This window comes from Gekko japonicus, unplaced genomic scaffold, assembly GCF_001447785.1.
Source record: "Gekko japonicus isolate JY-2015 unplaced genomic scaffold, Gekko_japonicus_V1.1 scaffold628, whole genome shotgun sequence".
In the NCBI taxonomy this organism is placed as follows: Eukaryota; Metazoa; Chordata; class Lepidosauria; order Squamata; family Gekkonidae; genus Gekko; species Gekko japonicus.
This window is the reverse complement of record NW_015169794.1, coordinates 6,598-19,041: the sequence shown is the minus strand read 5'-3', so window position 1 is coordinate 19,041 and position 12,444 is coordinate 6,598. Positions and strand designations below refer to the sequence as shown.

The 12,444-nt window shown below is 42.8% G+C and overlaps 1 protein-coding gene across 1 annotated transcript in view; it reads left to right on the top strand.

The window, feature by feature from the left end:
- The window catches only part of TBCK (TBC1 domain containing kinase), a gene marked incomplete at its 3' end in the record, with an annotated part of 80,576 nt that overhangs the window by 62,568 nt on the left and 5,564 nt on the right, over positions 1–12,444 (top strand). The window contains exon 20 of the mRNA XM_015417034.1: positions 8,220–8,305. Within this exon, the coding sequence (XP_015272520.1) occupies positions 8,220–8,305 (86 nt within the window). The remainder of the gene's footprint in view (positions 1–8,219; positions 8,306–12,444) is intronic.

Below are 12,444 nucleotides of genomic sequence, written 5' to 3'. Positions count from 1 at the left end.
TTCTATAGCCTCATAGAATACAATGGAAAGATCGTGCCGCTGCTGCGGCGCAACTCCAGAGAGAAGGGGTTTAAAGTTTAAACTCCTTCTTTCTTCGCTCCCCCTCCCACAACTGGGGAAGCAAGGGGGGGCATCTTCAAAAGCCTCCCCTTTCCCAGCTGGCCTGCCAAGGCGGGCTGGGGAAGGGAAGGGGAGGCTTTTGAAGATGCCCCCCCTTTTGCTTCCCCTTCTGACATCACTTCCGGTGATGTCAGGGGGTGTGGCATATGCTAATGAGCTATTATGCTAATAGTTTATTAGGTATGCTAATAAGCTCCTGCAGCTCTTTTTCTACGAAATGACCCCTGCATGAGAGTATAATTTGAAATTAGACAACTGCATTATGTAGAATGAAATGTGAAACTTCACTTTCTTCCTTGTTTCTGAGAGTCTTGCTTAAGCCGCCTATATGGTGCGTCAGTGTCAAATTTAGGAAAGAAATTAGAGAGCAATCAAAATGGTGAGACAGAAGATCCATGCAGCTTCTTTTAAATCCAAATGCTTATTGTGAATTTTTTAAAAGACCCTAACGGCTCCATTTAGAACAAAAAGAAACGCTCTGTCAGTTCTGGACGTGGGTTTAAAAGCAATTGAAGCTATAATCCGAGTAACAATTGTGACCATGTAGACCTGCACAAGTTCTTATTTTGAAATCTTTGATATATAAATGAGCCCTCTTACAAAGGCAGTAGCTTTTATGAAAGGAATGGTGTTGAAAGGGCTGGGGGGTTTTTTTAACATAAGAGGAAATGTTAAAAGATAAGGACTGTTTATTTTGGAAATGACATGTTCAAGGGTAGATAATAGAACTGTAATTTTATTGTACAAAGAAGACAAGTTAATAACTTCCTGCTTGGTGTGTTTCCATAATAGCTTATTGGGGAGATTTCATAATGCTACAGAGCAGATTTTAGAGAATGAATTAAACTTTGTAAATGGAAAAGTTTATATGTTTGTGAGGGTTTTTTCCCCTTTTAATATATTTAGGGAGAAATCTGTTCTTTATATTTGCCCTATATGAAACAGAATGTGCAAAGCTTTCTTTTTTGCTGAAGACAAGTATGTGAATCTGTGGAAGAGGTATAGATTTTAATAGGCCAGAGTTCGGCTCTAGTGGTACCTGCCAGGGTTGTTCATTGTAAATCATATTGAGATGGGTGTGAAACAGGGGGGGATGCTGGCATTTAAAAACTTATTTAAATTATTACATCTGAATTATTAATAAAATGTCTAGCGTGCCCTTCCCCTTAAATGGATCATGGGCTGGGATACGTTCAAAAATAGAACAATCCAAAAATGAAGTCTAAAACAATCTAAAAATGAAGTCTGAAGTCAAAAATATAATACGCACCATCAACAGCAAAAATATACCAGCAATAGATAACAGCAAAAGTAAGCAGTGGCAAGAATTTATTTTTAAATATGACCTAGAGAGCCATACTTTTTAGTAAAGACCCTGTTACCAGGAACAGTCAGGGGGGAAAGTCCTGTTACCAGGATCAGAAACATTAATGGAGCAAGCATAGCAGAGGTCAAAATTGCCAATCAAGTAATACCCCCAAAGAAAAGCTTTCACCTGCAGGTAAGGCTCCAAAAACTACAGCCAGATGAACTCATATGAGGAGGACATTCCACAGTTGTAGTGCGGTGCCAAGACTCTGTGTCTGAAGAAGGGAGAAGTGACTCACAAAAGCTCATACGCTGCCCCATATTTTGTTGGTTTTTAAGGACCTACTGGACTCTTACTCTTTTCTACTGCTGCAGACAGACTAACACAGCTATCCATCTTGATCTAGTGCCAAAATGGTATCTGTAGTGTCCATCCATCCCACCTCTGAAGATGGAAGCTCTGTAACATGGCCTGTATAGTCAACCTTTTTCAATTACTAAGGCTTCTATGAGAAAACTGGGAATTTCTGAAACATTGTTTTGTGGCTAACGCTAAATGTGGTTTATATATGATATGTTTTACTTCATTTTGCACTGGGTAATAGAATATTATACTTAAACTCACTGAATGTTTACTAAGCAGCACAATATCAGACCAAAGCATCTTGTGACAGGATAATGTTGCAAAGACACTGAAGAACCAGTATCTTTCAACAGATGTGCCAAGCTTATACAGCCAGCCAGCCCCATAACATGGCCCCTCAGGAGTGTGCTCAGGCTGTTGCGAGACTTGCTTAGCTGGCGGTGGTGGAAAGCGCCATCAAGTCACAGCCAAATTATGGTGCCCCTGTAGGGTTTTTAAGACAAGAGACATTCAGAGGTGGTTTGCCATTGCCTTCCTCTGTGTAGCGACCCTGGATTCCCTTTGTGGTCTCCCATCCAGGGGTAATTTCCTATGGGAGTGCACAGGAGCGGAGCTCCGGCAGTAAGGAGCCCACGGGGCGGGCACGTGCAACAAACCCCGCCCCCTGCTCCCAGCAGCCCTCAGTCGGGCCACGAGGAGCAAAAAGCAGCCAGGTAAGTTGCAGAGCCCCCCCCCAGCCCGCCTTCAGGTACAAGCTCTCCCTCCTCTGTGAGGGCTGATCTGCGTGTCCCCCCCCCCATAGCTAGCAATCCAAAACAGTCCAGTGGAGCCTGAGCGGTGGATGTTGCCTTCTGACACACTTCCGGTGATGTCAGGGGGTGTGGCATATGCAAATAAGTTATACTAATAAGTTATGCTAATGAGCTCCTGCACCTCTTTTTCTATGAAATGGCCCCTGCTCCCATCCAAGTACTAACTAGGGCTGGTCCTGCTTAGCTTCCAAGATCTGATGAGACCAGGCTAGCCTAGGCTATTCCGGGTAGGGCATGTTTGCCTAGCTAGGATTGGATAAAGGTGCCAATTGTGGAAGTTTCCCCAATGTACACACCCTTTGTGGCAACTGAACACCACTAGTTTATTGCTGACTTTATCACTTTTTGTGCTTTGTCACTCATCTGGAAGCTTCTTAAGTCGCTCAGTCATAAATCTCCTAACTTTAGGAAAAAATAGTGTACACAGTTGCTGCAGTTAATTAATGGTTTCTGTGACTACTCAAACTGTGGGAACAGCATGTACAGCTCCCATATAGGGGTGCCACTTCATACAGTCCATGCCTTCATCCACTTACAACTGGACTGAGAGCGCAGCCAGCCCCCTGAAGTCCCAAAGGCCACTGCATGAAAACCATCAACCGTACAAGCTAGTCCTAAGGTAAGCATAGCATCTCCAATTTCAGAACTTTGTCCTAAGTGGCCACAATGTAGGCTTTTAAAATCCATTCCTGTGCATGCAAATGGAAGACCAATTACAGGTTTATAGCTGTAGGACATCAAATTATCTGAAGGAATAATTTGTATCATCTGCACCAACGCTGTTTTGCTGAACCCAAATGATACACTTTCACAAAGGGATGTATGCCATCAATAGGCACTTAATTAACCACATAATCCCGCATAGCAATTATATTTTATGAGGCTGGCTATCCAAATAAAGATGACATTTAACAAGGTATAGCATATCCCTGTAGAACCACTGAAGGCATGAATTCCTTGTTTAAAAAAAGAAATGTGCTTTCAGGGAGCTAATTGTAAATTTGTTTTCATCAGCACATGCCTGAGTGTATGTGATTACTGGTTTTAAATACTTTACCTGTGGTTGCTGAAGGTATTAGGAGCATAAATATGTTAACACTGCACATGGGGGGGAAAGCTGAATAAAATGAGCCGTTTCAGAGGCTTAGAGATAAAATAAGTCTGAAGGATCAGATGAGTGTTCATGCCAGCCTGGGGAATAGGATAAAAGCCCTGCAAAATTAAAAGTAAGGCAAGAAACTTCTGCAGCAACTTATTGGCCCTTGTATTTGACACCCGAGTAGCCAGTAGTAAGAACTTGCAAGTTGAAAACTTGATGACATCTGCCTTAAAAAAGTACCTACCTCGAAATGGAAGAAAGGGTAGACAACATTTATTTATTTACTTCATCTATGCTCCCTCCCCTTACTACTCCTCAAGGACCCAAAGCGATTTACATCCTTTGCTCCATTATATCCTCACAAAAATCCGAGTTAGGTTAGTCTGTGAATGTATGACTGGCCCCAGGTCACCAAACAAGCTTGCGTGGCAGAGTGGGAATTTGACTGTAGAGCTCCTAGATCCTATTCTGACCTTCTAACCAGCATATCACTCTGGCTGTCATGTAAAACATGTAAAACCACATTAAAAATCTTCCATGAGCCAGTGCTCCATAGCTCATTCAGATATTTTAAAAAAAATTGGTTAAATATAGTGACCTTATCTGCACAGTATTTTCATAGAATAGAATCATAGAAGAGTTGGAAGGGGCCATACAGACCATCTAGTCCAACCCCCTGCCCAATGCAGGACCAGCCTAAAGCATCTCTGACAAATATTCGTCCAGCCTCTTCTTGACAGTGAAGGGGAGCTAACCACCTCCCTAGGCAGCTGATTCCACATTCGAACCACTCTGACCATGAAAAAGTTTTTCCTAATATCCAGCTGATACCCTTCTGCATGTAATTTAAACCTGTTGCTTCGGGTCCTATCCTCTGCTGCCAACTGGAACAGCTCCTTGCCCTCCTCCAAATGACAGCCTTTCATATATTTAAAGAGAGCAGTCATGTCCCCCCTCAATCCCCTCTTCTCCAAACTAAACATTCCCAGGGCCCTTAGCCTTTCCTTGTAGGGCTCAGTCTCCAGACCCCTGATCATCCTCATCGCTCTCTTCCACATCCTCTTGATTTTGTCCATATAAGCCTAACAGGTATATGGTCCATTTATCGACCATACTACATTTACATTGCAAATCTGTGCAGAGTTAATCCAGTTAAGGTCCACTGATTTTAGTGAGTTTAGGCTAGAGTAACTCTGCATAGGATTGTATTATTGGTTTACCATATTTCAATTCTGTGAAATTTTGCAAACTGTAATTGACAAGAGGCCAATAGAAGCAGAATGAAGAAGAACAGATTGGATTTATACCCCGCCCTTCACTCGAAGTCTCGAAGCAGCTTACAAACTCCTTTCCCTTCCCCTCCCCACAACAGACACCCTGTGAGGTGGGTGGGGCTGAGAAAGCTCTGACAGAAACTGCTCTTTTCAAGAACAACTCTTACAGAACTATGGCGTGCCCAAGGTCATCCAGCAGGTGTAAGTGGAGGAGTGGGGAATCAAACCCGGTTCTCCCAGATTAGAGTCCGCACACTTAACCACTACACCAAACTCACAGAATGGAGGCCCCAATCTCCCTCCCACACTGTACATTTAATATGGCTGCAAGATTTTGTTCAAAATACATAGTCCTAGGCCCCTGTTTGGAGCCATGGGTCCTCTGTCACCCTGAAGGAGATGTAAATATATATCTGTTTAACAACTCAATGTCTTTGAATCTTGTCACATCTCAGAAACTAAGCATGGTCAGCCCTGGTTAGTACCTGGATGGGAGACCACCAGTGAAGTCCAGGGCTGCTACACAAAGCAGGCAATGGTAAACCACCTCTGCTTCCTACTTCCCTTGAAAATCCTATGGGGTCACCATAAATCAGCTGTGATGTAATCATGCAGACCCCTTGTGTCTCAGGAGGGGCCGTTTCAATGCACAATGGACCCCATCGGGGTACACCAGGAATCTACATACCAGGCAACTTGACATAAGTGAGCACAAAGATGGATGCCAGGACTGGCAGGCCCCATAATCATGTCTAAGCAGTGACCCTGGGAAGCACATGAGACCTTGTTCTGACAGCTGCAACGCCCTCCACCCCGCTGACTTCTGCATACTCTGGACAATGGACCTGCCTCGCCCCACAGGTTGTTGTTGTTGTTGTTGTTCAGTTGCACAGTCGAGTCCGACTCTTCGCAACCCCATGGACCAGTTCACGCCAGGCCTTCTTGTCTTCCGCCGTCCTCTGAAGTTTGCCCCACAGCTACTTCTTTTCAATTTCAGTCCCTAATCCTATCAATCTCACCTCAGCCTTCCTCCCTACATATCCTTTATAATAAAAAGTCCTGACTTCTATTCCTTTCCCACACCCCAAACCCAGGTGGCTCATCAAGCAGTATTGTTTCCATTTTGATTAGTTTAAATTAGCAAGCCATTAGTTCTTCAGCTACCAAAGAAGTAAGCAGGAATCCAACCCAAATTTTACTTTACATTCAGAAGAGAATCCCTGCTCTCTTTTGTCCACTTTGGGAACTCTATACAGCGTTTCCAAACCAGTGTTCCAAAACCAACTAGGTAAAGGGTAAAGGTTCCCTTGCTCAAAAGCCAGTCGAATCCGACTCTAGGGTTGCGGTGCTCATCTCTGTTTCAAAGCCGAAGAGCCAGCGCTGTCCGAAGACGTTTCCGTGGTCATGTGGCCGGCATGACTAAACACCAAGGCGCACGGAACGCTGTTACCTTCCCACCGAAGCGGTACCTATTTATCTACTTGCAATTTCTTGCTTTCGAACTGCTCGGTTGGCAGGAGCTGGAACTAGAGACGGGAGCTCACTCTGTCATGCAGCAACTCTGGTCTCGAACTGCTGAACTACCAACCTTCCACAGCCTGCAGTTCAGCATCTTAATTAGCTAACACATTTTTGTCTTAGCTCAGGAAGGATGGCTCCAGAGCAAACTAATTTATGCAGTAGCCAAATTGGTTGCTCACAACTTTAATGCCAGTATCTCACAAAGTAGAATTTTTGCTCACAAGACTCCACAGCTTACAGTGAGCATTGTTCCAAATTACATGTTTTATCCCTGATTAATCTCATCAGTGTTTTGTTCTGAGGGACCTGTGCATTAGCAAACCCTCTAAATTAATCTCATCAGTGTTTTGTTCTGAGGGGAGACGTGCATTAGCAAGCCCTCTAAACACATTTTCGGGTATAACTAGCCCAGCACAGCCCCATTGCCGTGTTTGTGTTGTCCTGGGCGCCTACCAACATGCACCCCCGATATACTGGATCCTTCCTTTCCACGAAGCACTGGTCATTTTGCCATCTCTTCTTCTTCAGCTTCTTCAGGAAAGGGTAGCTATCGACTCACCCCCTGCTATTCTCCAGCTCCTCTCTTTGTTTCCTGTAGAGCTTGTATGTGTGTATGCTCTCCATGTGCTTCTTGTGTATTAATTTTCTTTCAATAAGACCTTTATTCTACCCTTGGACTGGTTATTGAGAGCTCCCTTAAAGGGAAAGATCCCTGTAAATATAGGTAGTAAATCCTCGCTTGTACCCCTCCTTCTCAGGGAGGCCTGCCATGTAGCTAAATTCCCCCCAAAACTGAAGGCAGCAATTCAGCTTCTTAAATCTATGCTGGTAAGGGTAACAGTGACTTGATGAAACTTTCCACCACCAAAGTCTTCTGAAAAAGATCTGCAAAATAAGTTGGGAGTTTTCGGTTGCATTGCTTTTTCGCACCATCTGGATTGTTCGTGAAATTGCTGGGCCCTTTCCTTCCTTCATAGCGATGCCTCTTTGAGTGTCCAGGCTCTTATCAGGTTGGTCAGAGAAAGTCTTCCTCTCCCCCTGCTTCCCGGCCGCAGGTGAAAAAATTGGACAGTTACATTAGGAAAATGAGATTCTCAAGAGTCTAGTAAGTTCTGAAGAATCATGGCAAATTACTTAAGCAGCCGCTTGTAGCTGACAGCTAGTGGGTGGTCTATCTCTGGCTTTTGTATATTCTTTCAGAAGGTCAGTGTGCCTTTTTTCCCCTTGACTGACCCAGTTTTTGTTGCTAATATTTTATTAAGGGTTTTCCATAACAATAAAAATGTTAAGTCTTGTACGTGTTCAACAATCCTTTATTATATTAGGAGCGGTACAGCAGAAACAGATGGTCTTGAACTACTATTAACATGGTCTCAAATACCCCCTTAATTCCACAACTGTCAAACCCAGATTAGAAGTGAATGATGTTTAAAGCAACTGCAACGTACTTTCTGTAGATGTGTCTGAATATAGCTCTGCTAGCCAAAATCCGTATCTCCTGCAACTTTTATGTTTCTGTCTGTTGTGAAGACAAAGAAAATAAAGAGACCTAACATTGGTCAAACTACAAACCAACTGTAGCGGTGTTTTAAGTTTTTCTTCTTCTTAACACTATTTTGGAATGGAAAATCCAAAAACCAGCTTTTGTTTCTGATCCCTGCAACCAAATTTATAGTGAATTTTTTAAAGTTCTTTTTTCTTTCTCACTCTTGGAATTCCAGAATACTTGACGGTGTTTTCCCAGATGATTGCATTCCATGACCCTGAGCTGAGCAACCATCTCAATGAAATTGGCTTCATTCCAGATGTAAGTGGGGCAAGTGATGCATTGTATTCTTGGTGCTAGGGGGGCAACAGTGGGAGGGCTTCTAGTGTCATGGCCCCACTGGTGGACCTCCTGATGGCACCTGGTATTTTTGGCCACTGTGTGACAGAGTGTTGGACTGGATGGGCCTTTGGCCTGATCCAACATTGGCGTCTCTTATGTTCTTATGCTCTTAAGTGGGAAATGGTTTTAAAAAAAATAATGGTAGCCAAAAAGAAAATTAGGGCTATTTTCAAAGGTTTGCTTCCATGTCTCGCCATCCAAAGCAAATCTGATATAAAAGAGTCTTCAGTCTCAGCTAGAAGCTGCCAGTGCAATCAGTTGGCAATGCCCTGATGAAGCCATGCCTCTTAACATGATATTGGTGTCAAATAAGAACAGTAGTTAAAGCCTTGATCTTCTCCATATCAGTTCTAGACACTTCTGCCAGCTTGAGACTTGTACTGAAACCTTTCAAAAATAGATATTCTCTTTCAGTTTTACCATCATGACTTTTTTCAAAATATCTTGATAAATGTAGTTTGGGGACTTTCAAGATCTGTAGTGCGAAGGCCACAGAATTACATGTCCCAGGTTTCCCTGGGCAGGGACAAAAGTATGAAACCTGTTTCATGGTAATGAGTACCATGTGATGCTGCTGATACTGGAAGAAGCTTTAATTTGGCCCACTACGTGAAACTTATTGTGCCATTGATGGCTACTTTGTGCGTGTATTCAGGTTATGTACAGAAGCCATGGGTGGAATTCTGTCCATTTTCTTGGTAACTGTGTCTACATAGAGGAACACTTTTTCAGAGTGCTCTGCAATTGAAAGATATCCAATTGTACATGGAGGGGCTGTGGCTCAGTGGTAGAGCATCTGCTTGGCATGCAGAAGGTCCCAGGATCAGTACCTGGACTCTCCAGTTAATGAATCAGGTAGTAGGTGTTGTGAAAGACCTCCACCTGAGACTGCTGCTGCCAGCCTGAGTAGACAATACTGACTCTGATGGACCACTGATCTGATGTAGTATAAGGTAGCTTCATGCATATCATGTGTAAATAAATAGCAGTTATCCCCATAATTGTATTGTCCACATAAACAGATCTACAATCCTTTAATATATTCTCCTGATATAAGGAGGTCTTGTTGCTGAGAAAATGACACCCATGACACCTCAATTTCCATCAAGGTGAAGGACATACACTTCAGCAATGATACAGACCAGATCTTTGAGCTCAAGTACTAATCCTATCGAATCAAAGGCTTATTAATCTTTCAGGTTCCTGCTGTGGGAAAGATGATTTCTTGGCACTCTTCCACTCGTGTTGTGCTTTAAAGCTCTTAGAATATTGAACACTACTGAACAGCAAATTGTGTCAGCTGATGCAGTGCTTGCTTTAAGTTTTACGTGAAGCTGATATAAAAAGTGAGAATTTTTAAAAACAGAACCCGTCCCTTCTATATTTCATGTGTTTATTTCATTCCATATTTCCAAATAATTCCATCATGAAAAGAAGACACTTTCAAACTCAAAAGAAATTGTATGAAATTATTCTCTATTTTCTGTTACAAATTATGAAAATAAGACAGAGTTTCCCACTAGCAGTTAGTTATAGGTTCTGGTTGTGGTTATACTGCACCCACCCAGGAATAACCTCAGTTTTGATCCCCCTGCAAGCAGTTTGGCAGCTAGTTAATGACAAGCACTTTAAAAATGAGAGTGTTTGTGACCTCCTTACTCTCTCGGACACCCTATCACCTTCCACAAATTCTGTCACACAGGTTCACAGGTGCGGCCTTACAGGTAGGTCAGGCAGGTCACCACCTGTCTTGCCTCTTTCAAAATATATAGAGAGCCCTGATACTTTCACACACTGAGTCCTCGCTCTCACTCACAGAAGCACCACCAGACAGGCTAGGCCAGCCCTCTTTAGCACTGCTTCATTCACGCACTGCCACCATTTATTCATATCCTAATGTATTTATATGTAGTCTGAGATCTTAGCTCGTGTATGTGCTTCTTTCCCTGAGACCATGCACATCCAGACCATGGGGTTAAGCAAACAAGGAGTTAACTTTTATTTATAGTTTAAACACAACATTGGAGTGAATCAGGTAAAAGATTACAAAGTTTCTTTGCATTTAAACTTTTGAACTATAGCCCTAGTCAGGCATTTGGAATTCTTTGTTTGGTGTAGTGGTTAAGCCAGTTTGGTGTAGTGGTTAAGTGTACGGACTCTGATCTGGGAGAACCAGGTTTGATTCCCTACTCCTCCACTCACAGCTGCTGGATGACCTTGAGCGAGTCATAGTTCTGTCAGAACTGTTCTTGAAAGAGCAGTTTCTCTCAGAGTTCTCTCAGCCCCACCTACCTCACAGGGTGTCTGTTGTGGGGTGGGGAAGGGAAAGGAGTTTATAAGCCACTCTGAGACTCTGAGTGAAGGGCAGGGTATAAATCCAATCTCCTTCTCCTCCTCCTCTTCTTCTTCTTCGTTACAAGCTGACTTCCTCTCAATCAGTGGCAGGTTGCTGTTATGCTTCAGAATAACTCAAGTTACTACTTCATCAGCTTTCTTTCCAGCTGCACTCATGGCTATTTAACAGTCAGCCTCTCACCAACATTCCATCAATTCCCATTGGTCTCTTAGGGAGAGGGGGACCCTAACCAGCCCATCACAGTGTTGTCATTACAAACTTTGTAATAAGACTTTGTAATAAGACTACAGCTAATCGCTATTTCAAAGACACTAGTGCCCTAATCAAGGTTTTCTGCCTTTTAAAAAATTATTAATATTTTGAAGTTTTGTTTATTACAGCTACATTTACAGTAAATAACAAGATGCTCTTCAATAAAGATTTAGTTAAGGCAGTAGACCTGAATTTTAATGAGCGCATGTTTTCTTCATATTGATGTGAATATCATTACAGCCTTCTTTCTTGTCCGCCAAAGTATTAAACATGCCTCCCCATCACTAGCTGTTTCTTGTCCTGAATTCTTCTCACTAGCACCCTGACAGCCTCTCAAGACATGTTTCATTCTCTCAAATCCACACCAAGTTATTTAATTTGATTAAAGCAGTACCAACCAGAATCCAGTACAGAATTAGGCATGCGTCCCTTTTCTGTGAACTGAAGGACACGTCCATTCATAAAGAGGTAGGAGTTCACTGACTCCCTGTTTCTCACAGCAGACCTCCATGTGGTGTCCCATACTGTTTTTAAGGATCATCCAACCCCCACCCTCCCCTTCAGGGGAGCACAAGCTACTTGCAAGTGAAAGGGAGATGCAGGAAAGATACATTTGTGTGGCCCTCATGGTCCCTTCAGTCTAACCTACTGAAATCAATGGACTTTAGCACTCATAACTCTACCATGGATTGTGGGTACAATCTGAACAGAAATAAGTTTGGAGATGGGATATGTTACTGTCCCAGATGGGCAGGGCTGTTTTTATGAAAACAAGGTGAGCATTTTCTGTGCAGAAATCCTAGCAGATATCCCTGTTGAGATGTATGCTCAAAATTCCAACTCTTACAAACATCCCAGAAGCAGTGACTTCTCAGAATAACAGCTGCATAACTAACAACCTCTTCTGCAGCAAATATCAGTGTATTCAGTAGTTATTTTTCTTTTCTCCATTTCAACATCAGCTTGCTGATTATAGAACAGTCCCCAGTTCAGTAGTACTATTTGGTGGGGGGAAAAAACAAACCCAACATTTAGCTGATTGAAACCCCCCAATAAGAATAGCATTAACTTACTAGGCATGCATACATTTTACAAGTTTGTAGTCCAAGACTATATGACTTTTAGTTAAGAAGACAACCTTGAAGTCCCAGCTTCTGTGATCTTTTCAATTAAGAAGGCAACATCTGTCTGAGAGAAGATAGTTGAGACATTTCCGGGTTCTCCTCTGAGAGTCTCTTTGCTTGTTCTATAGTAAGGGACTTGCACCTCTTGGCTGGCTTTTTTTGGTCTGTCGCACAGAAGATGTCTGCACCTCTTTTTTTTAGGGGATGCATGTTCTGTTAGTACAACAGATAAGTATACATCCTCCCTCTGTCAGCACTACTACTGAATGTACAAAGAGGCCAATTGATGTCAGATTTGATAGTGGGCAAGCATGACACATAAGGGC